Source organism: Porites lutea, chromosome 13 (assembly GCF_958299795.1).
Source record: "Porites lutea chromosome 13, jaPorLute2.1, whole genome shotgun sequence".
In the NCBI taxonomy this organism is placed as follows: domain Eukaryota; kingdom Metazoa; phylum Cnidaria; class Anthozoa; order Scleractinia; family Poritidae; genus Porites; species Porites lutea.
In genome coordinates, this window is record NC_133213.1 from 4866051 (window position 1) to 4892645 (window position 26595).

Consider the following 26595-nt stretch of genomic DNA (forward strand, 5'->3'; position numbering starts at 1 on the left):
ATGATTGCAATTTAAACTTCGTTACCGGTGTAGACTTCACTGTTTTCCTGTCATCGAAGGTCATATAAGATGCTACATCGCCATGCTGGTAATTGATCAGGAGATTTTACTTTCTAGCGAAGCTGGTAACTGAACCAGATCAAAAATATTTCAAAGAGACAAACTGCTGTGTGCCTTATGTTTGCAGATTCATTACATTAGTGAGTAATACGCCCAATTTCAAAGCGCTGCTCACGGATCTTAGCACGTGCGAGTTCCAGTTGAGTAACTAAAACACGTTTTACTGAGCTTATCACTCTGCTAAACGGAAAAGTGGCAATCAATCGATTCACTCTTTTTATATATATATATATAACGTAGATAAGAGAACATTGTTTTTGTTTTTTTTTTTGTGTTTTTTTTTTCAGCCAGGCTGAATATTGGTATTTTTCTGTCGATTTTAGGCTAGAAGTATTCTTGTATTATTCTTAAAAAAAAAAAAAAAGAGTTTATCGTGATACTTTTTGCGGTTTACATGTAGCTCATTACTTCTGTGCTGTAAACTGAATACATTTACCGTTACGCCGAACTGTCATAAGCCTTGAACATTTGGTTAAGCTAATACAGGTTTTTTTTTTTTCGTTTTGTTGGCTGATTTTGCCGCATTTGACCCATAGGCAATTCAGGGGCACGCAAATTTTTCTTTGTCTTGTTTTTATCATTTTGTTGTTGTTGTTGTTGTTTTTGTTCGGTAATATTTTTATAATTGGGATGTGCACACATCTGGAGTGGTGCAGGTTCACGTTCATGTGCACGTGTGAAATGCAGTCATAGAGGGCTGCAAACACTTTTGGACGATTCTCCTACTTTCCGAGTAAATGGCACAATCTAATTCCGATAAAAAGCTACTTGGCTTGGAGAAAAAAAATCACAATATACATTGCCAGGTTTGGACCGCAGTTAACCACAATTTTGAAAAATAATACTGATAAAAGCCTCATGAGCACTATTCTGTTTCCCTCAGACGTTAATGTTTCCCCATTTTCCGGAAGCTAACTTTAAGGTTTCAATTGCCCACGTTTGACAAATTAAAAAAGAGATTAAAATTCACGTTTTCACGTTTTCACGCCTCCATTGTCTCGCAATTCCTAGCAGAGACTAGAGCCTGAAAAAAACGAACAAACCAAATGCAGAGATACGACCAGAAAGCCTCGGCGTCGTGTTAGAATTTATTATATCAAACGTGGGTCAATTGAGACTTGTCATGGACTTTTAATTACTGGAAAGGAAGCGATTGTCGTGAGGAGAACGTGATAATGACCGTTTATAGAATACTTCGAGGTACATTGTGCTACTTTTAGTCTAATATTCTTACCTGGCTTTCTTGTCGTCAGTATCACTATGATCAGACTAAGGATTCTTGTTTCACTGAAGTCAAGCCAATGTCTACCACATCTTACTCTCTCCCCTACACAGTAATCAAGTGAATTCAAGTTAGCATAATTGCGGCCAATATTCTATGTTTAAATAAACAACTCTACATTTTAGCACGTAGTCCTTCATCGAGTGCCAATGAGGAAATATTACCTGGGTCGTAAATTTCTCATTATTCGTTATTTCAAAAGGTAAAATGTCTTGGTTTATTCACTAACGAGGTAGAAAGAGTCGTTAATCACTAAGAAAATGTTTACAATATTGTGCCATCTATTCACGCCCTAAAGATAAGTAGAGTCACGACTGAAAACCCAGTCTGGAGATTTCTTTAGGTAACTATTTTTAGTTACAAGTAGTTTTGATTTGTAAACTAATTGTGTGTTATGCATTCATTTGTCCACCTTTTCATATCTGGATAACCCTTTTTACTTTGGAAAAAAAATAGATAGAACTCAAAAACTGTTCATATTTTGCTCAGGGAAAGAGATTCCCATATTACATTAACTTGGCGCCTTTTATTTTAATTTCAACTGCCCTCGAGGTAAAACATATCTTCCTTCCTTTCCTTTATCTTCTCGGTTATCAGTTTAATATCTAGTAAGTTGACTAAGTTGTATTGACTATTCGGTGACGAAACAATCATTTGAAACCAACACATTTCAAAGCAGAAGTGATGGGATGATCTAAAGTTGGCTAGAAAAACACATGGATGGCACTTTTCACGCGCCAAATCACGTATTAAGGGTAAGAATGTTTTAAGGATCTTTGTCTTTATCTTTTGCATTAGGTCATAAGGTGAAAGGACTGAATAGGTGACATTTTTCTTAATATAAAGCACAACGATACCGACATAAAATTGAAAGGAGATTGTCTACGCATAAACTGCCACGTAATTAACTGGGATATTATTTGGTGTAGATGGAGGAAAATAAGAATAATAACAGTGTGCTAGTGATCAGAAACAACAACAACAAAACATAATGCATGATAAACAACTTCGACACCAATGGTAACAGAACTACCTTGTAAATTTTAGATAAAATTACTTTGAAATTGTCTTATGGAAGCTTGTTACTTTCCGTATTGGGATGCGCTCCGACGAACGCGATAATTATTATTATTAGTATTATTATTATTATTATTATTATTATTATTATTATTATTATCATTTTCATTAATATCATTAATATTATGAATAATAATAGTATCAATAGCAATAATAATAGTAATAATAATAATAATAATAATAATAATATTAATAATACTAATAATGCCAGATGGCGGTATGACGTCTCTAAAACTTAACTTTAAAAATAGTTCATTATTGAAATAAAATTCAAAGAGTGAATTGAACTCTTTTAAAAGCAAAATAATCTCAAAAAAACTTGCGATTATTAGGTTTTAAAGCCGCTGAATTGTTCGTAGTATGGCGCGACTTCCCCACCCTTGTAACTGTCCGAAAATTTGGATTGAATGTCCAACATGCCAAAAGGTACTAAAATTGCAAAAATACAGGTGCGGAAGGTTACGTGACAAAAGAAAAACTAAACCTGAGAAACGCAAGTTCATTATGACCAAAGTAGAAGCCAGTAAAGAGCAAAGATGTATTGGTCTTTTGTTTGCACATTATCTTTGAAGGATAATTTTCTATCCAAAAGAGAGCGCATAAAGAGTAAGTTCGGTCAAAATTCATTTCTCTGTTTCCTTACTTGATGACAAGGCGAATGTTATTTTATTATTATTATTATTATTATTATTATTATTATTATTGTCATTGATATTATTAATATTATGAATATTAATATCGTTATCATTATTATTATTATTAATATTATTATTATCGTCATCATTATTTTCGTTTTCCTTTGTCTTCCACTGAGCATTATTGCACTTGCACTATAGATACAAAAACCAGACGCTTTAGAATACAAATATTAATGCTTAATTGTCAGGTCGATGTGATAAAGATCCCCTGCCCACAACTGCAAAAAAATTCAAAAGGGTTTGTCGCGTGGGGAGTGGTCATGTTGTTTTATATTGTGGGCTAACCTTGTAGCAAATGGCTTGTGACAATAACTGCCAGTAATGTTAGATGAAATCTTGACAAAAGTTTTAATAGACCACAAACGTTATGTATTCTTCGAATATGATTGCCTTAATGTCTGTAGTTTTAACTGTGTGACTGACTGGGGTTTTAATGATAACTTATTGCAGTAATAACCAAAATAATACGAGTGAAAACCGTCAGAAGGTTTTTTATTTTATTTTTTGAAGCCAACAACTTTTCAATAGATCCTTCACCTTAGCTTCGGTCAATGCAGACGAAGTGGCATACTTTGGCGATTGATTTTGCAGGTGGTAAACTAAGCAAGGGCAAAGTCACATATCAGCGTTTGTGTTCATAGCACCTAAAGCCGTAAGGCGTCGAACGCACATAGAATTAGCGTTATTTGCTTAGCGTAGATCTTGGGTAACATTTCTGTGACCAGGTTCTGAGTGCTTAAGCATGTTTTTTGGTTCTTTTGCTTTTGTTTTGTTTCTTTACTTTTTGTTTTATTTTTTTAGTCTGTCTGTTTCTGCGTTTGCTTTTTCCCTTAAATTTTATGTTATTGCGGTATTTCATATTAACCTTATCGAAAAAATTGATGGACCGAATTTCAACTCTAAATCTTCATGAACATGTAATTTACCCAGATATTTATCAACATGGCAATGGTGATGGACGAGACAACAGGAAGTGACCCAAAGAAGATATAATACATTTTCAGTATTTAATTTTCCCGTGTATTAATTAAAAAAACACTGACACAGGATTAAGCATTGCTCGTCAGCTTTTCCTTTTTGAATTGTGAAACTTGAAATTTCATATATCATCGGTGCTTCATCTGACAACAAAATTCAAAAACGTAGCTCCAAGAGGGAAGATCTATTTTAAGTTGGATCATATGAATGGTCTCTGTAGAATCGTATTCACGCTCGCAGTCTCAAACTCATTAGCATCAGGGGCGGATCTAGGGGGAGGGTGCAGGGGGTGCGCACCCCCCCCCCCCCCGAGATGACCTGCGGTTTTCTAATACAACTGGTATTTTGCAAAAAAAAAAACTATGTGGTTTATTGGTGTTGAAGTAGAGCAAGAGACGAGTGCACCCCCTCCTAAGAAAAACCCTGGATCCGCCCCTGAGCATACGTTATCATTCCCAAAAACAAACAGAAACAAAATTCAAACCACGGATAAAATTGAACCTTTCTCAAGCGTCTCTGAGTGGTCATGTATAGCATTATATCGAAAGAAAAAAAAACGCTAAAAACACATTATATGCCTTACCGCAAGAAATAAGAACGCCTAAGAAAAGCGTTGTAAATAACTAGACGTTTGATTAACTCTATTCTATTGAGAGTACAGGTAAACTTATTTTTTTAAACTGAATATTCAAATGCCGTTATTAACCCAAAACATGTTGGGGGTAATAAAAGGCCATCTTAATTTCAAGTTCTTTGTTTATAGATGACAGCATCCTTCCTCAGATGACTTTCGTTTAAACGAATATCAACAAATGACGATTTATGAAAAATTTATTGGCTCATTCCCCTTATCATCATTGCCAACAAGCCAAAAAATATCAGCGTAAACGCAATATTATACCGCAGGCACATTTTACGGGAAGATTTCTAACAAGTTATATTCAATCCCGCTTGCCTCTGGGTGCAATACTTAGGTATGCCAAGAGTTCAATTAACGTATACCGATGTCTGTCAGAGACGCATAAAACGTTTATAGACCAAATGTATTTCGCTTAAATGAAATTTTAATTTGGACTCTGAACTTTGTCACTCAAGAGAAATTATGAAACTTTTCCAACAAATTTCATTTACACGCAGTAGATAGCAAACCGGTAGACACACATTTATAAGATCACCTCTCTCACACATACTTGGAAGGAAAAATCTTACATTAGTAACACTAAAGTGATTTGGGAGCTGACAGAAAGGAGATATTCACGAGACTTTCGAAACAAGATAGTTATTAGTGTCGAATTCTTCTGTTAAGCAGCTGGAAATGAATTTTGTTTTAACTTATGAAAAAAAAAACTGACAGTTTATGACAAGAAGTCAAACAAAAAATATTAAAATGGCAAAGTCTGTGGCGCAAGTGACCAACGTCAAAGAGAACATCGTGTCCTCGGAACAAAACTGTTAATGCATGTTGTTTTTCTTCGAAGATAGATTCGACAAAGCAATGTTTACCTAGCATCAGGATATTTGCGTGAATGTTAATTTAGTGGGGGGAGTTTCGATCCGTTTCACCTGTGAGCGTCGCAAGAAATAAGTTCATGAACAATAGACGTCATTTCTAGTCAATTAAAACACATCGTCAAAACGCCCCTGCTAAATTCATGAGCCTCAGATCTCAAAGATTACCAAGCATTGAGACAGAGAGCCGTAAGTGGATGAAGAGTTCTTTATCACTTGTTCGTATCGATCATTTGATTGACGTCCGCGAAAGTTTGTAGAATTTCAAGTCGCTTAACCGGCACCTCTTTGCAGATAAACCCATAGATTGTAATGGGATATCGGAAGCACTGAGAGTGAACGGTATTACCATAAATACAAATATACTTAAGAAGTATGACCGCTGCGAATGACAGCAGGGCACCGAGGACAGTTGGGATTGACATTTTGAGGCTATATAAACAAATGATGTTGGCGATGAAAACCGAAAAAGACCAAAACCCTGGCTAAACGGATTTCGCCTGAATCAAATCGGTTCGAAACTAGACGTATTTACTGGAAGGCGCGGTAGAACGAAGCAAGAATTGTGAAACCTTTTAAATTTCTGGTAATAGAGCTGGTAGCAGGAATACTAATGACTTTCCAGGAGCGATTTTGATGAAGGACTCCTTCTGTCATCACACGATAGTCTCTGTTTGAAAAGGAAAAAGAAAAAAGATATATTTTTAAGAAGAAAGAAAGCAACGGCAACTTCGTCAACCAGTGGACCTTATTTTCAGGATGAACCCGTCTGAAGGAAACGATACTACCTTGCCAAATCCTGGGGAAAGCACGCACGCTCTCGGATATAGAATTGCAGAGTATGTGATAATAATCTTGGGATTTAGTTCAAATTCGTTTATATGCTTCGCCTTTGCCTTCTACCGAAGAATACGCACAGTGAATAACTATTATGTAGTGAACCTTGCCATCAGTGATATGATGTTGCTGTTGCTCCTTTGCATTTGGAAAGCAACGCAAGCCAACCTAAAAACCTTAAGAGAGGTAACGGAATATATGTTGTTTTTAACCATCTTTGAGGTTTTCTGCGCCACGGCAAGCATCGTTTCCTTGACTGTGCTCAGCTATGACCGCTTTTTGTCCGTCACTAAGCCTTTGCACTATACCACTTTTATCACCGGGCGAAAAGCTCTTCTCGTCATCGCCTACATTTGGTTTCATTCAGCGGTGATTGCGCTTTTAGGGCTGACCAGCGAATTGCCAAATAAGGAGGTCTTCAAATTTGGTTATACGGCTTTACTGGCTTTTTGCAATTTGCTACTCCCTTTGGCTATCACTTTGTACTGTTATATCAAAATCTTCCTTATCGCTTCTAGACACCTGCGGCACAACCCACACCAAAACCAGGGTGCGAACGAGACGACGAATATTCTCACCAAGAACCTTAAAATAGGCTTTCATATCCTTGTTCTTGTTGCACCACTCCTGATGTTCTGGACTGCTTTCTATACCATCAGCGTAGTCGAAACATATTGCCAAAATTGCATAACAATATTACCGGACTGGATTATAAGTAACATGGGGAGCATTTTGGGGTCTGTGGACCCGATCATATACATTTTCCTCACAAAAGACTACAGGAAGATCATTTTTAGCTGGTTCGGGCGAAACAATCGCCCGCTTTTCGTGAGCGAGACATTCCACCTTTCAACGACAAAAGCGACAACGACTCAAGCTTCACCTGTTTCTTATCCAGAAAGACGCTTTCCTGAGATGTGATGCTGATTCGAAGTTTGCTATAGAGTAGAAGGCACGGATTAACGGGCAGCGTTCGTTCGAGTTACAAAACAAGACAGCAAAACTAAATGTGGAAGTAGAACTATCACCCGAATATTGAAAAACTAAATAATGTCTTCGAAAATGACAATAAAACGGCAAGGCATTATTCAAGATGTACAGCAAACAATGATTTGACTTCTTAACAGAGCAGGTGTAACAGGAGACATCGTGTACAATATTCTTATTTTCAAACGAACTTCAAATTTTCACTTGCTTTTGTAGAAGGAGCAAGACAATTAAAGGGTCAATTTCTAAAAGAATCCAAAAGGGTCAGGTTTCATGGAACAAGAGGAAGTGAAAAGTTCTGTTACTAAGTCAATGAGCTACAATTGTAAATTAGATTCGGCAGTAATAATATTCGGGTCCAACTGTTTTAATCGGCTTTAATATTTACGAGGGTATGGATTAAGAATGGGGAAAGGAAAAAGGTTTTTGTAAGACAATTTTAACTTACACTAAGCTCTAAAAAAACAGAACTCGATGTTTTCTATTGTTTCGCTGATGGAGAATTGACCCAAGATTATTTATCTTCCATTTTGGCAGGACGAGTGTAAACGGTATGAGATGGTAAACAAAAGAAGGCTGATTTTCTTGGTTTAACTTTATTTTACTCCATTTCATTTTATTTTATTATTACCAATACGTTTTTCTAATTTAGCTTAAGTGGAAATATATTTAGTAAAACGTGTTCAATTTCATTGCATTTTGGAGTGACTAGCACGAAAAGTTAACTTCGAGAATTGCTTCCATCAGGTAGCTCCTGCTTAATCATCAATCTGTCAGCTTCGTGCACTGCAAGTAATTTTCTTTGCTAAATTAACGAGCCAAGAAACACAAAGCTTAGAAAGCAATACTAAAAATCTTACAAAGGTAGAGGTCGTGGAAGTCTCCACGTGAGGAGCAAATTCTTATTTTAAACAATGAACTCCCTGTTCTCTTTCGTTAAAAAAAATTGCTTTTGGTCGATACGTACAAAATTTGACATCTTAATGCCCGGGACGTTGAAAATTAAGAAATGAAAAGGTAGATAATAATCTCTCAGTATGAAAACTACTGATCGTCGAGCAATTTCACAAAATATTCTGGATTCGACTGAGCAAATGATGAGGAGCTTAGGGAGTCACTATACAACATAATATCTCGAGAAGCAGAATTTAAAGCGAGGACAAAAACTGAAATGTATCAAAAGGATTCAATGAGAGCTCAGGAGAACAGTCCCATTTTGAACCAATCAGGCTTCGTAATCTAATGCCAGGATTGGTAGAAGCACGTTAAATTAGATATCACTCAAGTGTCAGATGTCAGAAACTGTGCTAACAAAGGACAACGATTGCGAAACAGTTTTTATGAAGTGCTAACTTCAGTTGTGACGTTTCCTTCAATCAATAACAGTAGAGAATGCGTCGGTGTGTTATTTGCTGTAATAACGTTGTTTTTTATATTTATGTATTTTTTCGTTAATTAATACTCCCTAAATTTATGATTACTTCGGTCACGAAAGAAAGTCCAATTGAATAACTTGTAGTTTCGCAACAGCTCTAAATATTTGCCAGCCGTTGTACCATTAGGATTTCAATTTCGTTTTTTATTGCAAAATAGTTTGACACATATATGCAAATAAAATAATTGAAAGAACTTTGTTGAATTTATTTTGGAGCGCTCAGGTTAATGACATTGGATATACTATATACATTCTTGGGTGCATTCAAAACAACATGATTGTTTAATTAGAAGCTCTAAATTGAATCATACATAATTATGGGCTGGACTATTTTTGCTTTGGGTGTGACACTACAGCGGAATACTCCTACTAGCTGTATAAACAGTTTCAACTTAAAGATAAGCTGAGCCGTCTCTTTGAGTCAAAAAAGCAATCAACATTAATTTACGATGACAAAAACTTCAGTGCAACGAAGCAAATTTTACCTTTACGTACGCGAGCACAAATGTCTCAAAATCAAGATGATTGTCAATCAAATTCAAATGAAGAGAGTAACAGCTCTTAAGTCATAGTGTAATTTTAAATTATCAGGTAAAAGGAATCACTCAAACAGTATACCGCACTGAAAATTATATACATACACAAGAGCCTTTAGAAGATCCGGGAATAGCACCGAATGTTTTTAAGACATTTTATTTTCCCAATTCAGGCCATAGTGCCAATTTCATGTAGATAAACAAATATATCAGGGTCTAAATCGGGAAAGAAAAAATTGAATATGGTTATGTAACGATTTTACCCATATTGTATTTCCAGTTCAATACTTGTCTAGTCTGAAGTGAAAGCACTAAATAAATGGAAAACCGCAAAAAGGCTTTCAGGCGACACGGTGAACCAAAAGAAAATATAATGTTAAGCGGGCTTCTTCAGGACTTTTTTTAAAATTCTTATCTTTTCCATCATGAATAAGCTTTGCCTAAATCGCAAAGGTGTATTTTGCTATTTTATACGTTGACCATGGAATCATAATTCACAATTCACGCAATCTTTAATTTATTAACTCGCGCTAATTCATAGTCTCCACCGAGGTACCAGAGAAGTAGTGATTCTTTTTTTCGTAAATTTACGATCCTTAAGTTGTCTATCGCCAAACAAGGCGATCTATCGCTGTCGCTGCTGTAATCCATCCAAGTCAGTCGCACATTAAAATTATAACACAATCATTCACTTTCGAATAGATTTGATTGCTAGTTGCCTATTAGATTTTTTGCAATCAGCATGGAGATTTTATCCAACATAACTGGCAGTCATTGAAGGCATTAAGTTTAAGATAAACCTACAATACAACCCAACAGGACTACTCCCCACCCCACAAAGCCTTGTGAGTTTTTCCATTGGGGGAGAGGTGAAGCGTCTTAATCCTGATAAATCATTCTCGTTTCCAGGGTCCTCTCCTACTCGTCACTCCGGGGGACGAGAATGAAAGGACCCTGGAGGTATCGATATTACCATGGCGACGACAAAAAAAAATAGTTTCAACAAAGCAAAATCTACTGTGACAGAGAAAAATTCTGTATGAATTTGAATTCAAATTTTTAAAAAAAATTCAAATTACTCCGAAGTAGTATCACAATGCTGTTTAATAATCATATTTCCATGATAGGAAATTTTGGTGAATTAAGCGCTTTCTTGTTTATTTGAGCGTTGTTTGACAAAATTCAAGACAAAGTCAATTAGAGGTGAAAAATTAATGGTGATCGGACGAGCAAAAATAATGGCATGATCTCCGAAAAACTGTAAGGAATGACCTTAGCAATTTGTGAGACTTGCCGGCTCTTTGAGAAACCGATGGAATCTTAGTTGGGGGTGGTGGGAGCTTTCCACTTTAATTACACTATTTTTCTTGAAATATCTGTTACATGATTTGCGTTTTAGATGAGTTTCAGGTTGTCGCTAATTCATTCAAACATTGTATGACAGTCCATTACCAGCCAAGAACCGAACCGTAATTAATCGATATATTATTCATCGGCTATGGTCGTAATTATCCATTACTCAAGAAAACAAAAAGACTCCACCAAATCGTTTCCCTGAGCATATTAAAACCTAAAATGTGACTTAAAATCATAACTAACTAAGCATTCTCTTTTGTCATACTTAGAACTATAAAAAAATATGTCAATGATTATTGCGAAGGGAAATCGCAGCAGGTCGCCTTTTGTTGATTTTTCGACAACACAGGTGGTTCAACTTGGAAACAATGATTCAAGTTTTTCAATTTGGAATCCGTTTCAATAAGCCTGAAAAATTAAATGAACGAGCTTTATGGATCCCGTTTTTCAAGATAAGGATCCATAAGGACTATCAGTCTCAATTAACGATGGCCAACAAGACCACAATGTATAATAGAATACTTCAAAATATTGCCTTTAACTTAACAAGACAGTGTAAACAGAATTAAATAATCTAGCTTCATCATATATTAAGCACTTCTTCTTTTTACGTGTCACACCATATGACCTTGGGAGGTCTAATATTTTATCTCCTCCCAAATGTGATACAATATGGACTAAAATCGAGTAGACATTTAAGGGCCTAACTTATGGAGTTCTCTAAAAGATAATGTTACGGATTACTGGCCTCAGGATCTTAGATCTTTTAAAAACCTAATATAATATTCATAATGGACCTTGCTGGTATACAGTCATAATCATATCCCTAGCTTTATGGTGCTCGATATTTTCCTTTCTTTCTATTAAGAGCTAAGTAATTTCGGCATTTGTATTTAGTATTTAGCTTTGGTAGGTTTATGTCCCTTAAACAATATCATTTCAAGTTAGTTTAAACAAAGATTCTGAGTAACTAAGTGTCTATAGAAAGCCAAAGACATACACTTATAGTTGAGGTTTCATACTATTGTGGAATAATTTTTTATATTTTTATTATTATTATTTTTTATTATTATTTTTTAAGTAATCCCGAAAAAAAAAGAAATGACACAGCTCTCGCATGAATATCGTGACTCAGAAGCCTCAGAGCTTAATTAACGCACCCCGAGAAAGGATCACACTCCAAGAGAGCGAGTAATAAGTGAAGAGGAATAATCGCGATGAAGATTGAAAGAACGCGAATTCATTTTTAGAGCGACGTTTTCGCCGCTCCGCCGTCTCCGTTCTCGAATCTTGAGGTCCTATCATCGACTCGATTACCAGCTGCTGTTTGGGAAATGAGCCCCGCTCTTCTCAGGAGGAACAGGACCAAAGCAGAGAGAAGGGTGGAAATCGAGCCTAATGGATTCTAACACAGTTTTAAAATACTAACACCAGTTTTCCAGTACCTAATAGGCGCCTATCGATTTAATTACAGAAGCTAACAATTCTAATGCAAGTAATATCAAGATGTTTTATCTACTCGAAACAGCAAATTGAAACCTTTTACAAACAAACGTCGCGTTAATGACATACTGTGTACCCATCGAGATGTGCGCACTTGTCAACTCTCGACGATACCCAATCATATCGCGGTAAAGCAATAATTGCTCATTGCCCGTGCATTAACATTAATTATACAGTTGAGTTATAAACGAAGGAAGCTAAGCGTAAGCAGCTTTTCAGTTTCTCGTTTGTTCAGTTCAGTTAGACCCTTAACGAAAAGGTAGGAAATCTTAAAGACGGCAATTTTTTTTTTTAATATGTTATTTTGCCTCACGATATTTTTAAACATTGGACTTTCATTTATTTTCAAACTTACCCAACATTTTTATTATTACTCATAACATGCTCGGATAACATGTTCAAGTGGTGTTAACTTTTCAGTCATCTTGTAGCATTTCTGTTTATCGCACAAATGCTATTCTTTAGAAAATTGAAGCTAAGCATTATTGACCTTTAAATTAGTTGCACCTATGAAGGGTCTAGGGTATGAAGGATATGAAGATAATACAGATTTTCACTTTAAGATAAATAATGTAAATATCGATTCTGGATTCAGAACGAAATTTTATCTCAGTGGGATCTGCCATCTTTCTTAATTAAATGTATCCGTATTTACTTCCGTAAAACGAGTCAGATTAATTCCAGTCACGATTTGTGCCATGTTGGCTAATGGTTTCCCGCTACGTTGCTACTAAAAAAAAAAAACAATGGAGTGTGCCGCTAAGGCAAAAACTAAACTAAATATCTAAACTACAGTGAGAGGTTGCAATTGATTAATTTCTCTCTCTTTCTTTTCTTTCCTTAGTTTTCACTCCCTTTCCTCTAATCTTCTTTTGTCTGTCAGTCTGTCAGTCTGTCTGTCTATCCTTTTGTCTGCGTGTCTGTCTGTCTTGCTTCCTTTCTTCCTTGTTTCTTTCTCTCTTCCTCTTTCTGTCTTTGTTTCTTCTTTGTTTCTCACTTACTTACTTTTTTCTTTTTTCTCTTCTTCCCTTTTATTATTATTATTATTATTATTATTATTATCATTACTATTATTATTACTATTATCATTATCATTATTATTATTATTATTATTATTATTTATCTATTTATTTTTTTAAGTTAAAGTCATTTAATTCAAGCAGTCCCACTCTCCCACTACCAGGGCATTCTCAAGAAGATATCGGTTGTGAGGAATTCACTTCACTTGCGCCAAGATTGCACATTGTCTCTTTTGCCCACTTTATATGCATACCGCTGCTATCTCATAACAGCCCGCTTTTTCTAAGTTCAATCAATGAAGGGTGTTTAGGGTACTAAAAGACTGACATACACTTCCTCAACACCAGCTCATTGATTCTATTTCCACAGAAGCGCAATGAACATCACAAGAACCACCTCTACCAACACCAATACTACAGCAACCGCATCAATGGCAGTTATTACGACTTCCCTCTTGATAGTCATCATCGGATTGGTCGGAAATGGATTAATCGTGTACGCGTATATCCGTTTTCGCCAGCTACAAACAATAACGAACTACTTTATTTTCAATCTCGCAGTGACAGATCTGCTATTGGTTGCGGGCCTAGCCTCATGGGTTATGATAGATCTTTATCCAAGTGATAGACTTCTCGAGATCGTGGTGGTTAACATTGATGTGTTGTGCTGCTCGGCCTCGATGCTTAGCCTGACTGCTGCAAGCGTTGATAGGTACCTTGCGGTGACTCGCCCTCTTAGATACGAACAGCTGATCACGAGATCACGTGCTCGAAAAGCAACTCTTTTTATATGGGTATACTCCTTGATTATGTTCGGACTTAGTGTGGCCCGCTACCTTATGTATAAAAGAGTCTTTGACACAGTTTTTATGACAACTTTGACTATCATGAGCTTCGGAATCCCCGCGTTAGCGATGATCTTCGCCCATCTGAGTATCTGCAGATGTGCTTGGAATGCTAAGAAAAGGTCACGTGACATCCACGGCTTGTCGCGAAGACGGAGTAAAGATATCGCCAAAGGAATCAAACTTTCGTTTAATACCCTAGTCATCTTAGTTCCTATAGTAATGGCCTGGGGTGTGTTCTACATGATAACAGTTCTGGAAGCTCACTGTCCAACGTGTTTTATCTTTCCTCAGGCATTTAGCGTGACAGTTGGACTATTACCCCATGCTGTAGCGGCCATTGACCCAATAGTTTACATCCTTGTCACCAGAGACTTACGTCGAAGACTCTGCAAGTGTTTTAGTTAAATCCAAATACCGTAAACTTATACAACAACTGCGTAAGGGGTTTTAAGAGGGCTCATATTCGGGGGGGGGGGGGGGGGAGGGGGGCTCATAACTGGAATAAAAAGGAAAGGGGAAGACGGCAAAAAGTAAATACTCTAGGACTTAATTAATTAATACCTTATTTGCCATATACGGTTAGGAATTTTTTGCTGTTTGTAATTTTAGTTATTTGCAAATAGTTGATATACTAGTTATCGTATAAGACTCCAAATAAATAAAACATGCATGTATGTACGTAAATACTTGTATTCTGGGTAGAACGTATTTCACTGAAGAGCAATATATGTTTGTATATCTTCGGGGGGTGGCTATTAACTGGAATAAAAATGTGTTTCAAAACAAGCTACATACCAGAGCTGATAAAAATACTTTTTGAATTTAATCGCTGTTTTAAGCTTCAAAACGTCGTAGCCGGGGGCTTATATTCGGGGAGAGGGAGGGGGGCTGGCTAATAACCGGACGTATTTTTTTTGTTGTTTACATGTAAATGGGTTATAGGCTCATTTACCTGTAACTGTAACCAAAAAAAAAAACATCCGGTTATAATTACCCCCGGATATGAGCCTCCCTTTAGCTTTTATGGAATTGAACATGATTCGCTTTGTTACGACGTTTTGAAACTTAAAAAGCGATTAAATTCAAAAAGTGCTTTGATCAGCACTGCTACGTAGCTTGTTTTGAAACGCCTTTTTTGTCCGGTAATAGTCCCTCATCTCAAGTACAAACCAAAGAAAATTCATCCTGGAAGTCCGAGAAAATAAACGTCAAATTTCACAAGATTTGTGATTATACAGGTAAAATTCTAAAAATTTCATGTGTAAGCTGTAATTTTGTAAAATTTGACATTCATTTTTTCGGGCTCCCAGGAGAAATTTTTTTGGTGTTCAGTACAGATGATTTATTACATCTTTAGCCCTCAAAAAATGTAAGAAAGAATGCAATATGCTTCAAATTATTCTGGTACAAGATTTTTGTCCACTGAAAATCAAAATTACTGAATGTCCTAGTGGATGCCGTCTTAATAGCCAAAACAACAACTTTGCACGTGCATCACATTTTTGGTACATTTCTTTGCGGTTTTCGCACTACTGCGACGTAATTGCATTCGCGTTTTATGGAGAACACAAACAAGCAACGACGAAATGTTATTTCTCTTTCTGAACTTCGATATGGTCCCTTGGAATTCAACTTCAGGAGGGTTCGTCTACAATTGACAAAGTAAGTGGGTAGGAATAATCATTTTAAAGACTGAAAGAACACAAATTTGCTTTTTAAGCGAGGTTCTCGTTGCCGTCGCGTCGTTGGTCTTAAAAGTCACTAATAAATGGGCTACAACTTAACAATAATCGCTCATGACATAAGAAATAAGACACACTAGGCACTTGGCCCGCTTGGCCCGTTCTACTTTAAACGTTAAACATTATCACTACACCCACGCAGCCAAATGACAAACTGCCCTCTCTAAAACGCTTCTTTTCGCGGGCCAAACGGCAACGTGTGGGCTGTAAATGGAATTTGCAGCCCGCAACATGATTTCATGTTAAAAAGTCTTTCCTTTTGAAATAAATTTGAACGATTTGGCCTTGTGTATTGATCGGCTCGGGTGCAAATGATGTGTGGCAAATGATGCCACAAATAAACTATGCCCACCAAAAGTCATTTGCATCATCTTTCACGTGGATGCAAAAGCGAACTGTAGATGCATTTTTATTTTGGCGGTGCAGTAAAAGAGTTTTTAATTAGAAAATTGCTTTCAGGAGTCTCAATAACATTTCGGACTGTAGCGGTGCAGCTGTAAAAGAATATCCAAAGTCTACTGTTTGAAATAGATTATTTGAATTAAAAGGCAGATTTTGTACATTAAAAAATGTCTAGGAATCCAGCAAATTTGAACGAAATTAGAACACTAAATAAATAAATTTATTTATTTATTTATTAATATCCGCTGATCACAATTATGAAAACATACAATGTCGTTTCTAACTTGGGGAAACTTTACGAAATTTTGTGGCATCTCCATCGAAATAAAACCCGTTTTGGCGATACGTTGGTAAAGTGTTCGTAAAATGTTAATTTTAGCCCACTTTGAATGTCAACTATAAACTCTTGCGAGTCTTAAGTTGATGTGGTCAACTTTTACAGAGGATGGGTAAGAGTGAAATAGAAAAGAGGACACAGAAAGCTAATGTGGTAAGATACAAACAAGCCTCACTCCTGAAGCATAACAGCATCTCCATGGAAATCAAAGCGAAACTCGAAGCTTATTAACTCCATTCTCACTGCCACACAGACACACTGACATGACACTGATATACCAGAGTCAAACATTGGCAATAACTAAAAGACAAAAGCTCAAAATTACCACCTGTGAAATGGGATGTTTACACAGGGCCACCAGCAAAATCAGGCAGGCCAATATATCAGAAGTGAGAAGATCAGAGATATGGATTAAGTTTGCCACCAGTAGAACATATTGACAGACAGAAAATTAAATGGTTTGGGCACCGGAAGAGAGTAAACCCAATGTAGGACATCCACGAAAAGTCCTGGATAAAATTCGTCAAAGACAGCCTGTGGTCAAACAACATCCCCCTTGATAGACCTTATGACTCTCAGCTGATCGAAAGGTTCAACTCTCCGCAGTACCCTGGTACAAACGGATTGATAAAGTAAAGTAAGGGAGGGAAAGGAAGTAAGTAGAGGTAAGTGGTATGGGAGAAGTATTTGGGAGGGTCCACTTCATCCCCTAAGGGAAGGAATGACCTTAGTTAAAGCAAGATAGAATTTTGAGTTGAGTCATGCAATGATTCAACTCATCAATGATATCCTTTAGCAATCAAACTGTATTCAAAACATTAGCTCATGTAATATTGCAGCCAACACTCAGTGGGCAGTCAACTATTAATGAAATACTGCGATCAAATTGTGAGTTGGCCGATGGCTACTTATATACTATTAGATGTCATTGACACAAGTTGATTGGTATTTTTTTTTTATTTTAAAATTGATTCTGCATTGTTTTCACATTGATTACTCTTTTTCCACATGTTAAAAAAAAAAAATCACTAATGGTACAACAGACAAATACAGGAGCATAATGCAATAGCTCCTGATGGGTTAAAAACAAAAAAATAGTTTGTTTATAATGGAGGTGAAGTTATGGTGTGAACATAGCCAGATTTTACCTCCAACTGGCAGGAGGCATAACCAGCAGGCAAATACAAATACAACCAAGGGTGATAAATTCAACTCAGAACTTTGGAGAAACAAATCCAGCTATAGGCCAGAGCTGGACTTGAACCCCAGGACCTTTCAATGTGAACTGGACTCACTACATACTTTGTAGTTCCAATAATTAGAACTACAATTATTATAGTCCCTTGTCAATGTCAGTGGGGAGGCTCGGAGGATGGGCCCAGAACTGCTAGCACCTCAATCTAATTCCATAACCATTCTTGTTTTATTAAGAAGAGAGAAAAGGGAAATTTTATCATGGTCTCTAAAACGTAATTTATCCAATAAAGTGCAAAACTAACACTGATGATTTAAGAGACTGGATTTTGTGAGGAATTATTATTGAATTAGTCATCAATATATTCCACTGAGTGTGGCCAATGGTCAATAAATAATCAAATAATTACTCACTGATAACCTATTGTTCTCCATTAACTTTGGTCATGATTCATTGTTTACTAACTAGTTACCTATTAGTTATCACATTACAACTAATTGATAGATATTGCTTATGTCAATGTTATCTCGTCTTCCCGCGCTCGAGTTTCACTTATTAAGCTTTGCGCTCATATGATATGACTGCTTAACTTAAGTTATACATGAAATGCAACACAATAAATTGAAGCTTACCTGTAACATTTTTGCCGGGATTTGTGCCATTCTGATGCTGTTATATTCTGCTTATTTCTGTTATATTCTCCGTTAAAGTGTTCCTAGCTCGCAGGGTCAAGTTTAGTTACATTTGCATCCATTTTGATTCATTGACTTACTCCTTACGTCAAACGTCTTGCCGGCCAATCTTTCTCTCAAAGCCAGATCTGAAGCCTCAAAACCGGAAAAACTGAGACGAGTTTGGAAGGATGCGATCGTTGAGTGGCAATTAAAAAGAAGCCGCAAATTCTATCAGTTCGTGTCTTGATGTTCTGTTGTTTTTTATTTTGCCAACTACAATATGCGTTGCTTTGATCGGTTCCATGCTTCTGTAAAATCCGATGGCTTTGAAGAGCGATCTATTACCAAAAATATTCAAATATTTCACTTAGCAATGCCTTCACTATTCTTTACTACTGACTTGAGAACCCTTGTCACTAAGCATTACGGTCAGCGGCTTCTCGGTGGAACAAAGAGTACGTTTTGTTGACGAATTCATGCGTCCCATTTCCGAATGCGTTCAACAAAGACAATGATTCGATTTAGCGCCAGAGGTGCCTATTTTAGTACTTCAAGGGAGGGCGCTTATTCGAGACAGGGCGCTTTTTCGGGACAGGGCGATTATTTCTTTTTTGAGAAAAAACCGAATGTTATAGAGAAAATTTTAATATTTATTTGAAAAGGAACAATAACAGAAACTGTAACAGAAACAAATGTACGGTGAATGTTCATTTAACGTGAGGGATTGTAATTTATTTCTACGCCGATAGCTTTGACAGTACAGTGTCACTTACATCAATACGCAGTTGGAACTTACCTTGAAGCTGATAACAAACTTGTTGGGCATGTGCTGATGGAAATTTCCTTCCTTATATTCACCTTTCCTAAAGCTGGCAGTGAGAACCAAAAAAATACACTTTATTTGAGTGTCAATGTATTTAGCACGAAAGTGCCAATTGGGGACACTATATTTTACGTCTCCTAATGGAGACGGGACCGACGGGACCGCCATTTTACGTGGTTATTCGAGCCCCGCGAAGGTCCAGCCGCCTGCAGGGCAAAGGAAGTACGTTCATTTCTCAGTTATTTTAAGACCCTGAGTATTGGTCCCGACCCGGGAATCGAACCCGCGACCTCCCGCTCTGCAGTCAAGGTGCAAGTCAAGGTGACTGGATCAAGGAGATTGGAAAACGTTCTTTTTGTCCCTGGATCCTTCCTCGCCAGAACGACCAGCCGAGCAATCGACACGAAATTTGAAGAATGGACATAATAGTTGATAAACTCAGCCAATGTAATGTAACATTACCGTTCGTTAGTGGGGGCGCTGAGCAGAATGGGGGCGCGTATTATCGGGGCACTTATTGGAAAGGGGGCGCTTAATTAATAGAATAGGGGCGCCTATTAACAAAAACACATTCGAAGTGGGGCGCTTATTGGAAGGGGGGTTCTAAAACGAATCACTACGGTAATGCTGATTCGAGGAGGAGCTTAGTCAACTGCTTGCTTTGACGCAAAAATATTTAACTCTTAGGATCTCTCAAGATCAAGAGGAGAGCTGGGCAATGTAAGGGCAAGGGGTGCGGGGATGAGCAAGCTGGGTGCCGAGAATCGATCGGTGCAGTCAAAATCCCGTAATAGACGAACCTTTAGAAAGGTGAAAGGGGAAGTGGTAGAAAAAAAGGTAAAACTATTGTAAAAAAAAAGTACAACTGGAACATGCATAGCCTGCGAATATAGCCGACATTTCGAGACGCCACCACGTCTTTTTGGGTGAAGCCAGTGGGGTGGCGTCGAGAAATTCCGGCTGTTTTCTTTGGCTACTGCGAATACAGCAGGTTGAGAGACAAAGTACTCAACCGACGACGAAAGTGGATCTACCGGAAGAATTTGCATTTGTTTCCGGTAAATTTGTCTCCCTAATAGGCTTTAAACTCGTTCCAACTGGCCTCTTCTTCCCCAGTTTTGACCCTTACATTCAAAAAATTGTCGATCGTTTAAGCGTTGATTTTGAAAGGCCAAATTTTATGCCAAGGTTAAGAAGTCGAGCCGCGAGCGGGTTTTTTGAAGGAAAGCTTGACTTCGAGATTTTGTCGCAGGCGCAGTGGTATAAGAGGTTATAATTCTATTCTTCTTTGCGGCTGGACTTGCTACGTCAAAGACGTTTCAAGGGTTCTTTTAGCTCGCGCTCACTCGAAATTTGGGCGTAAAAAAGATATCGCTTGCAAATTACTCCCACTTCACGTCTTATTCTAACCTGCGCGCAGACGAATATTCCGGTACTTGGTAAAGATGGCGTGCGAGAGAGAGAGGTCTGGGGTGAAGCCAAAAACGAATTAGACTAGGGAGAGATGCAAAAAATACGCGGTTAGTTTTATACACTCAGTCTTCGCCCGAGCTTAGCACCTTTTTAAACCGATTGTGAGAAAAAAAGGACTATTTTGCAAACGACTGCAGGTCTCACCCACCTATTTTTTTTTTTGCGGATTTAAGAATGAAAGGAAATACAGGAATGACTACAAATAGCAGTACAAATGAGGATGAAATCGAGGACCTAGTCGAAGAAGGGTGGAAAAGTAAACTTTCTGCATGGGGGTTGTCTGCAGTTGGTTGTGCTGTTTGGTTCCGTAGCAGGTTTGTGTTTCCATATATATAAAAGAGAACATTTTATCAATCTGTGCAACCAGTTTGTTCATACACATTTTCCATGACCCGTAGTCAGCGTAGACAATTGGCTTCACCCCTAATGGAATTTAGCTGTCAAGCAATCGAAATATCTATCTACCAAACTCAACTGGCTGTTTCCAAATGGCCAGAACTTAGATCATAGTGACCCTTTTTTGGTACTGATGCGCTCACGAGAAAAAAAATAATGATAATAAGCAAAATAGAAAATAAAGTTACGGTTGTTAATGGTTAAGTCACGAACCTTAAACATCAACTGCCCATTGCAAGAAGGTTAGTCTTCTATATTGTGTAACGTTTTAATATTTCAATAATGAAAGCAAGAAACTCGCCAAAAAAATAATAATGATAAGGCGGGATCGGAATTTGGATGTTAAAACAAGCGGGATAGCGATATATTACGAAGAAAAAATAAGCGGGAAGGCGGGATTTGAGAACGGCTATTATTAACCCTCATGGCGTTTAGCACGCGCTTTTTCATCAATTAATTTCCTTGCGGTTTTGTGACGTCACCCGGAATGTTGCCACCACTCGGAAATGCGATAGAAACTAGCAAGGCAGTAATCGTTTAAAAGCCACCAAATCGTCTTCACCGGTAGTGAATGAACCCAAGACAGTAAGTTAGGATGTTGTGGGGATTGTTTTCAATATTACTTTTGCGAACGTCAGCTCAGAGTCTTTCTAATAAGGAAGGTAAGTGTGTTGCAGTGTTTTTTGTTTTTACTTCTTTTCACTGCATTCTTAAAAACGGTGAAAACTGAAGTGGTTTGTTTTTGTAAATCGAAGGAATATTGTATTATACCGCCACAAATAGTGCTCTTCAGTGTAATATAAACAAATCACAGATTAAGTGAGCAACTCCAATCAGAGCAATCAAAACGGATATGTACACTGTAGTAAATAAAGAAAACAAAGCAAAGAAGAAAGCAAAAACAAAACAAAAACATCACTCGGATAAAAACAATTTATTTTATACGTCAGTTTGGAGTATTCGTGTTTCCTGAACATATGTTTACCTTGATCGACGAAAGTGGGGGTATTTGATCCGCTATTAGTCGGTGGTTTTGTTTTTAAGTTTGTCTTTTGTTCGTTTTAAGAGAAAGCATCGCAATTACACTTAGCGAAGAGAAACACAACATATCATATACTGACTTTCATCATCTCTCACAGCTGTTGATCGTGTCTATCGGCGTGTGCTGTCATTAGCCGGAGGATCGCAAATAGCACTGTATTAAAGAAATGAATTTATAAATTTAATAGATGAATAAATAAATAAATGAATAGAAAGTTGTATCATGAGCCTTTCAGCCTAATAATAGGGTAACAGGCTCGTGATAGAATAAATAACAATTGTTTAATGCGGCCGAGTATGAAGGAAGAATTACAGTAAAATTCCGAAAATAAACCCCGGGGCTTATATTTTTCAAAGGCTTTTTTTGAAGGGCTTATTTTTGGAGAGGCTTATATTCAGAGGGGCTTATCTACGGAGGGAAATTTGCGTTTCAAAAAGGGGCTTATTTTGGGAATTCTACTGTAATGTAGAATGTTATCCCACCAAGGCTGAAGAACAGCCTTCGAGATGCATTTTTGCTGTGGAAATATAGTTTGTGCATTTTCGTGGGAACTTAATTTTTTACGTGTTCAATTGACTATTTACACATGTACTGAGATTCAATTTGTCATTGCTGGATACTTGTCTATTATAAATGTCATTATCATTACCATTATCACGCATTATCGCTAATATTATTATTATTATTTGTATTATTATTACTGTTGCGAACGACACTACCATTTCTGTTCTTCCGTCCTGATTATCTCTACATTATTGAGGGAAGGAAATTCATTGTTCTTCTAACCCCATTCATGCAAGGTCAAAGTTCGAGATCGCACTCCTCTATAAATATACAGTCGACTCTCGATAATTCGAAACTTTAAGGGAAATAGAAAAAAGTTCGATTTGCCGGGAGTTCGAGTTATCGAGGGTAAAATTATGTAGAAAACTATCTGATGGGAAATGAAAATTGCTTCGAATGAGCGGGAGGTTCGAGTAATAGAGGGTTCGAGTTACCGCGAGTCCGGCTGTAGTTAACATCACAAACCGCGGAAATACATTTTCAGACGGGATTTTGGCGGTGAATGTCGCATGCCTGGTTATAAAATGTATTGATGAGCAATATAGACAAAACTAGCTCAAAATTAGACAACCCAATCTTTCTTGGCTCATTGAAATTTTGCTTAAAATGCCAAACTGTTACACATTAGGCTTATTTTTAGTGGTTCTTGTTGTTGTTTTGTAATTGTTTTTGTGTTTTTTTTGTGTTTTGTTTTACTGTCTTCTTTTCGAGAAGCATTTGCTATAGGGATGGTTCCTTTTCTGCTTGTCATTAGCGATCGAGCATAAAGCGAACGGCAACGGAAAAGAGTACGGTCCTCCTTACAATTAATGCGGCATATTGATGAAATAGCACGTGAGACTCTAGAGACCAAATATAAAATAATAAGGCAGTGAGTTTTTGGGCTATAAAAACACTTTTAGGTCGTAATGTTTCTAATAATAACAGGAAATGTGGAAGAATCTATCCCAGCTGCCACTAACATCAAGTGTCAAAAGCTTTTTGCGTCGTCATTTGACATCCTTACTCCTCCCGTCCGCTTGCTCTTGAACTTTCTACACATTCTTCGCATGTTGGTGAAATAATAATTCGTGTCTTAAGGATGTAAAACAAACCCAACACCCTGAGACGCAGAAACGTAATGCAGCCACAGTTGGGCATTCCAGAGATTGTGGTCATTTCCCTGATCATCAGCAGTGAAGTCTTGTCATATTCAAAAGGTAGAAAATTATTCCCTGAGTTCGAGAATAGAGGGCTTTAGATTCGAGGGTGAGGATTACTACGAGGACAGCATTTAATTTTTTAATTTTAAAATAGACACCCCGGAAAGCTTCATTCTCCCTTTTTTCTTCACCACCAAAGTTAGCACGTTCATTTTCGTTGAAGGCATTTCCGATCGCTAAATGATAAAACTTCTAACATTTGTTAACTTGTTTTCGCCAGTACGACAACCTCGCTAAAACTGGTAGAAGACTGACGACGGCTACCACATTTTCCCGTCTGGTTCGCTCGTGTGTATTTCTTAGTATTGGGAAAATCTCGTTCTTGTGGTCGTCCTCGTCTTAGAACCTAAAGCTCTCTAATGTGTTAAGAGGTCTGGCGCCACAAGCATAGTATTACATAAAGGTATCTCATACTCAATGTCAACAAGGTAGAAGAAGTATAATTAGTATAAACACTGATAAGATTAAGCAAGCTAATCATCTCGTGTTTATATAGTGTATTGTTTTGTGGTTAACACTAATTATAATGTCAACAATGTCGTGGTACTGCGTTCCATTAGATTCGTTGAATTCAATGGTAGTCTTTACACTAGGCTGTTAAGTAAGACTTAAGAGCTGTTAAGTCTTACTTAACCAAAGATACGTGTGTGAAAGCCTTAGTAAAATCTCAATTTATTTCACTTTGCATCTCATTTAAGTCGGAAAGTTGAAACGATTCAAGAAAAATTTCAAGTAACTTGTAAACCATCTTTAAAACCGACTTTGCGAACTTGCGGTTTCTTGAGCTTTAAGAAGGGCGAAGCATGCCAGTCAATCTTTAATCATGTTGCGTGGGAAAATAGCCTTAAGTTAACCTGAATTAAAAAAAAGATAGGTTGTGTGTGAAGCTTCCTTTTACTTGAAGAATTTAAAATTTGCTTGTCTTATCTTGAAATATTTCTTAGCTTATTTAGGCTCTAGTATAAAGACTACGATGTTTTATTTTGTTCACGTACATGTACTTGTTATTAAAAGACGAGATTGATATGCGGCTGACGATCAACTGCGACTTTAAGTTTCAGCGAAGTTTCACTTTCACTTTCACTTTTTCCTTGACCATTACGACGTGGCCCAGAAAATTTGGTTAATAAAATTTCTTAAGTCTCGAAAGAGCTCCATATACAGTAAGTGTACCACTGGACGAAAAAATGGACTTGCACAAATTTGCTCCCGGCAAGTACGTAGCAAAATTGTAAAAATTGAGGGTATCTGTTGCAAAGATGGTAAATGCCACATTTGCCTAGATATTTACACTCCCTTATTTTTGGTATGCGTGCAAAATTAATGTGGCATTCACCATCTTTGTCCCTTATTTGGTCTTATTTACTCCTCGGTGTTTACATTTTCGCGACATATTTGCAAGGAACAAATTTGTGCAAATCCATTTTTTCGTCCAGTGCATGTATAGTGCAATTCGACCCAACATAGACAGTATCAAGAGAGCTTTATCCTCTCTTGACAGTATTCAGTATCGTTGCTTTTTATCAACAGGTCCTGGGTGTGGAGCCCTTCTTACCAGAGACATAGTGAACAGAACCATTCAAACTACAACGGCCTTTAACTCCAGTGTTGATGAAAACTACGCCATTCTAAACAGTTCCAGTGCTTGGTGTTCGAGTGTCCTGGATACATTTCAATACCTACGTATCAATATTGGTAAGAGTAACCTCGCACAGCCAGCCTGTTTTAACATTTTCTGAGGCGTCTGATTTGCGTTTTTAAAATAGGCCTCTTTCAAAAATACCATAATAGTCTTTTTTGTCCCTCCAAAATTTGCATTGCGCAATAAGCATTGTTTTCAATTTCTCCTGGGACTAACAATCACCCCAAGAGAAACTGAAAACCATGCTGATGCAAACTTGTGTTTTAAGGTATTTTTGAAAAAGGCCTATGTTACCCTCTTTAGCCTAAGGTAATGCCTGTGAACAGTGGGGGAGAACAGTGAGGTGATATCCCGGGAGAATAGGGTTACGGGAGGCGGAAAAGAAAGGGCGGGAGGTGGGAGTTCTAATATGATGGGAAAAGGGAGAAATAGGGGGAATTTACCCAAAAATGCTAAATATTTGGCAATCGAAAAGGGGCTAAGAGGAGGAAGCCAAGAAAAAAAGGAAAGCCGGGAATTTAAAGTACCGAAGATGGGAGGCCTCTACCCCTGATCCCTCCTCCCCTTTCTAATTAGCCCTCTAGCAGCAGATATTATGAAGAGAAGTCAAGAAAGAGCTAGGAGAGGGGGGGGGGGGGCTGGGAGACAAGGGGGAGGTAAGAAAATCCCTCGTCTCTCCCCTCTTCACCCCAAGTTTCCATGGACGCCTACTGCTTGCAGGATGACACACTGTAAATCCTCTATTACGCCCCACGGGGGCCTTATTTCACGGGGGGGGGGGGGGGGCTTATTCAATTTAGAAAAGACGATGGTATCAGTTCTCCATAAAGAACTGGAATTCAAAGTGGAAAAGTTCTAGTACAAGACGCTGGAGGTCATGCAGCCGAAGATCAAAAACAAATTCAAACTTCCTGTTTG

The 26595-nt window shown here is 37.5% G+C and overlaps 3 protein-coding genes across 3 annotated transcripts in view; 2 read left to right on the forward strand and 1 right to left on the reverse strand.

Annotated features, from left to right (window-relative positions):
* LOC140923425 (transcription factor HES-1-A-like) overlaps positions 1-18866 on the reverse strand; it is a 36669-nt gene extending 17803 nt beyond the window's left edge. Inside the window, exons 1-2 of the mRNA XM_073373520.1 lie at positions 18494-18866; positions 1355-1447 (exon numbers count right to left, since the gene is read on the reverse strand). The gene's annotated coding sequence lies outside the window, so the exon portion shown is untranslated. The remainder of the gene's footprint in view (positions 1-1354; positions 1448-18493) is intronic.
* On the forward strand, positions 5590-9111 carry LOC140923360 (alpha-1A adrenergic receptor-like). Its single transcript, XM_073373453.1, has one exon. The coding sequence runs from the start codon at positions 6424-6426 to the stop codon at positions 7420-7422; it is 999 nt and encodes a 332-aa protein (XP_073229554.1). The 5' UTR covers positions 5590-6423; the 3' UTR covers positions 7423-9111.
* LOC140923247 (beta-2 adrenergic receptor-like) lies at positions 13578-14638 on the forward strand. The gene has a single exon (XM_073373331.1). It carries the CDS (start codon positions 13715-13717, stop codon positions 14588-14590), a length of 876 nt encoding a protein of 291 aa, XP_073229432.1. The 5' UTR covers positions 13578-13714; the 3' UTR covers positions 14591-14638.
* Positions 18867-26595: the final 7729 nt, after the last annotated feature.

Excerpts from the sequence above, each read along its gene's own strand:
- LOC140923360 (XM_073373453.1), top strand. The coding sequence starts at position 6,424 with ATGAACCCGTCTGAAGGAAACGATACTACCTTGCCAAATCCTGGGGAA.
- LOC140923247 (XM_073373331.1), top strand. The coding sequence starts at position 13,715 with ATGAACATCACAAGAACCACCTCTACCAACACCAATACTACAGCAACC.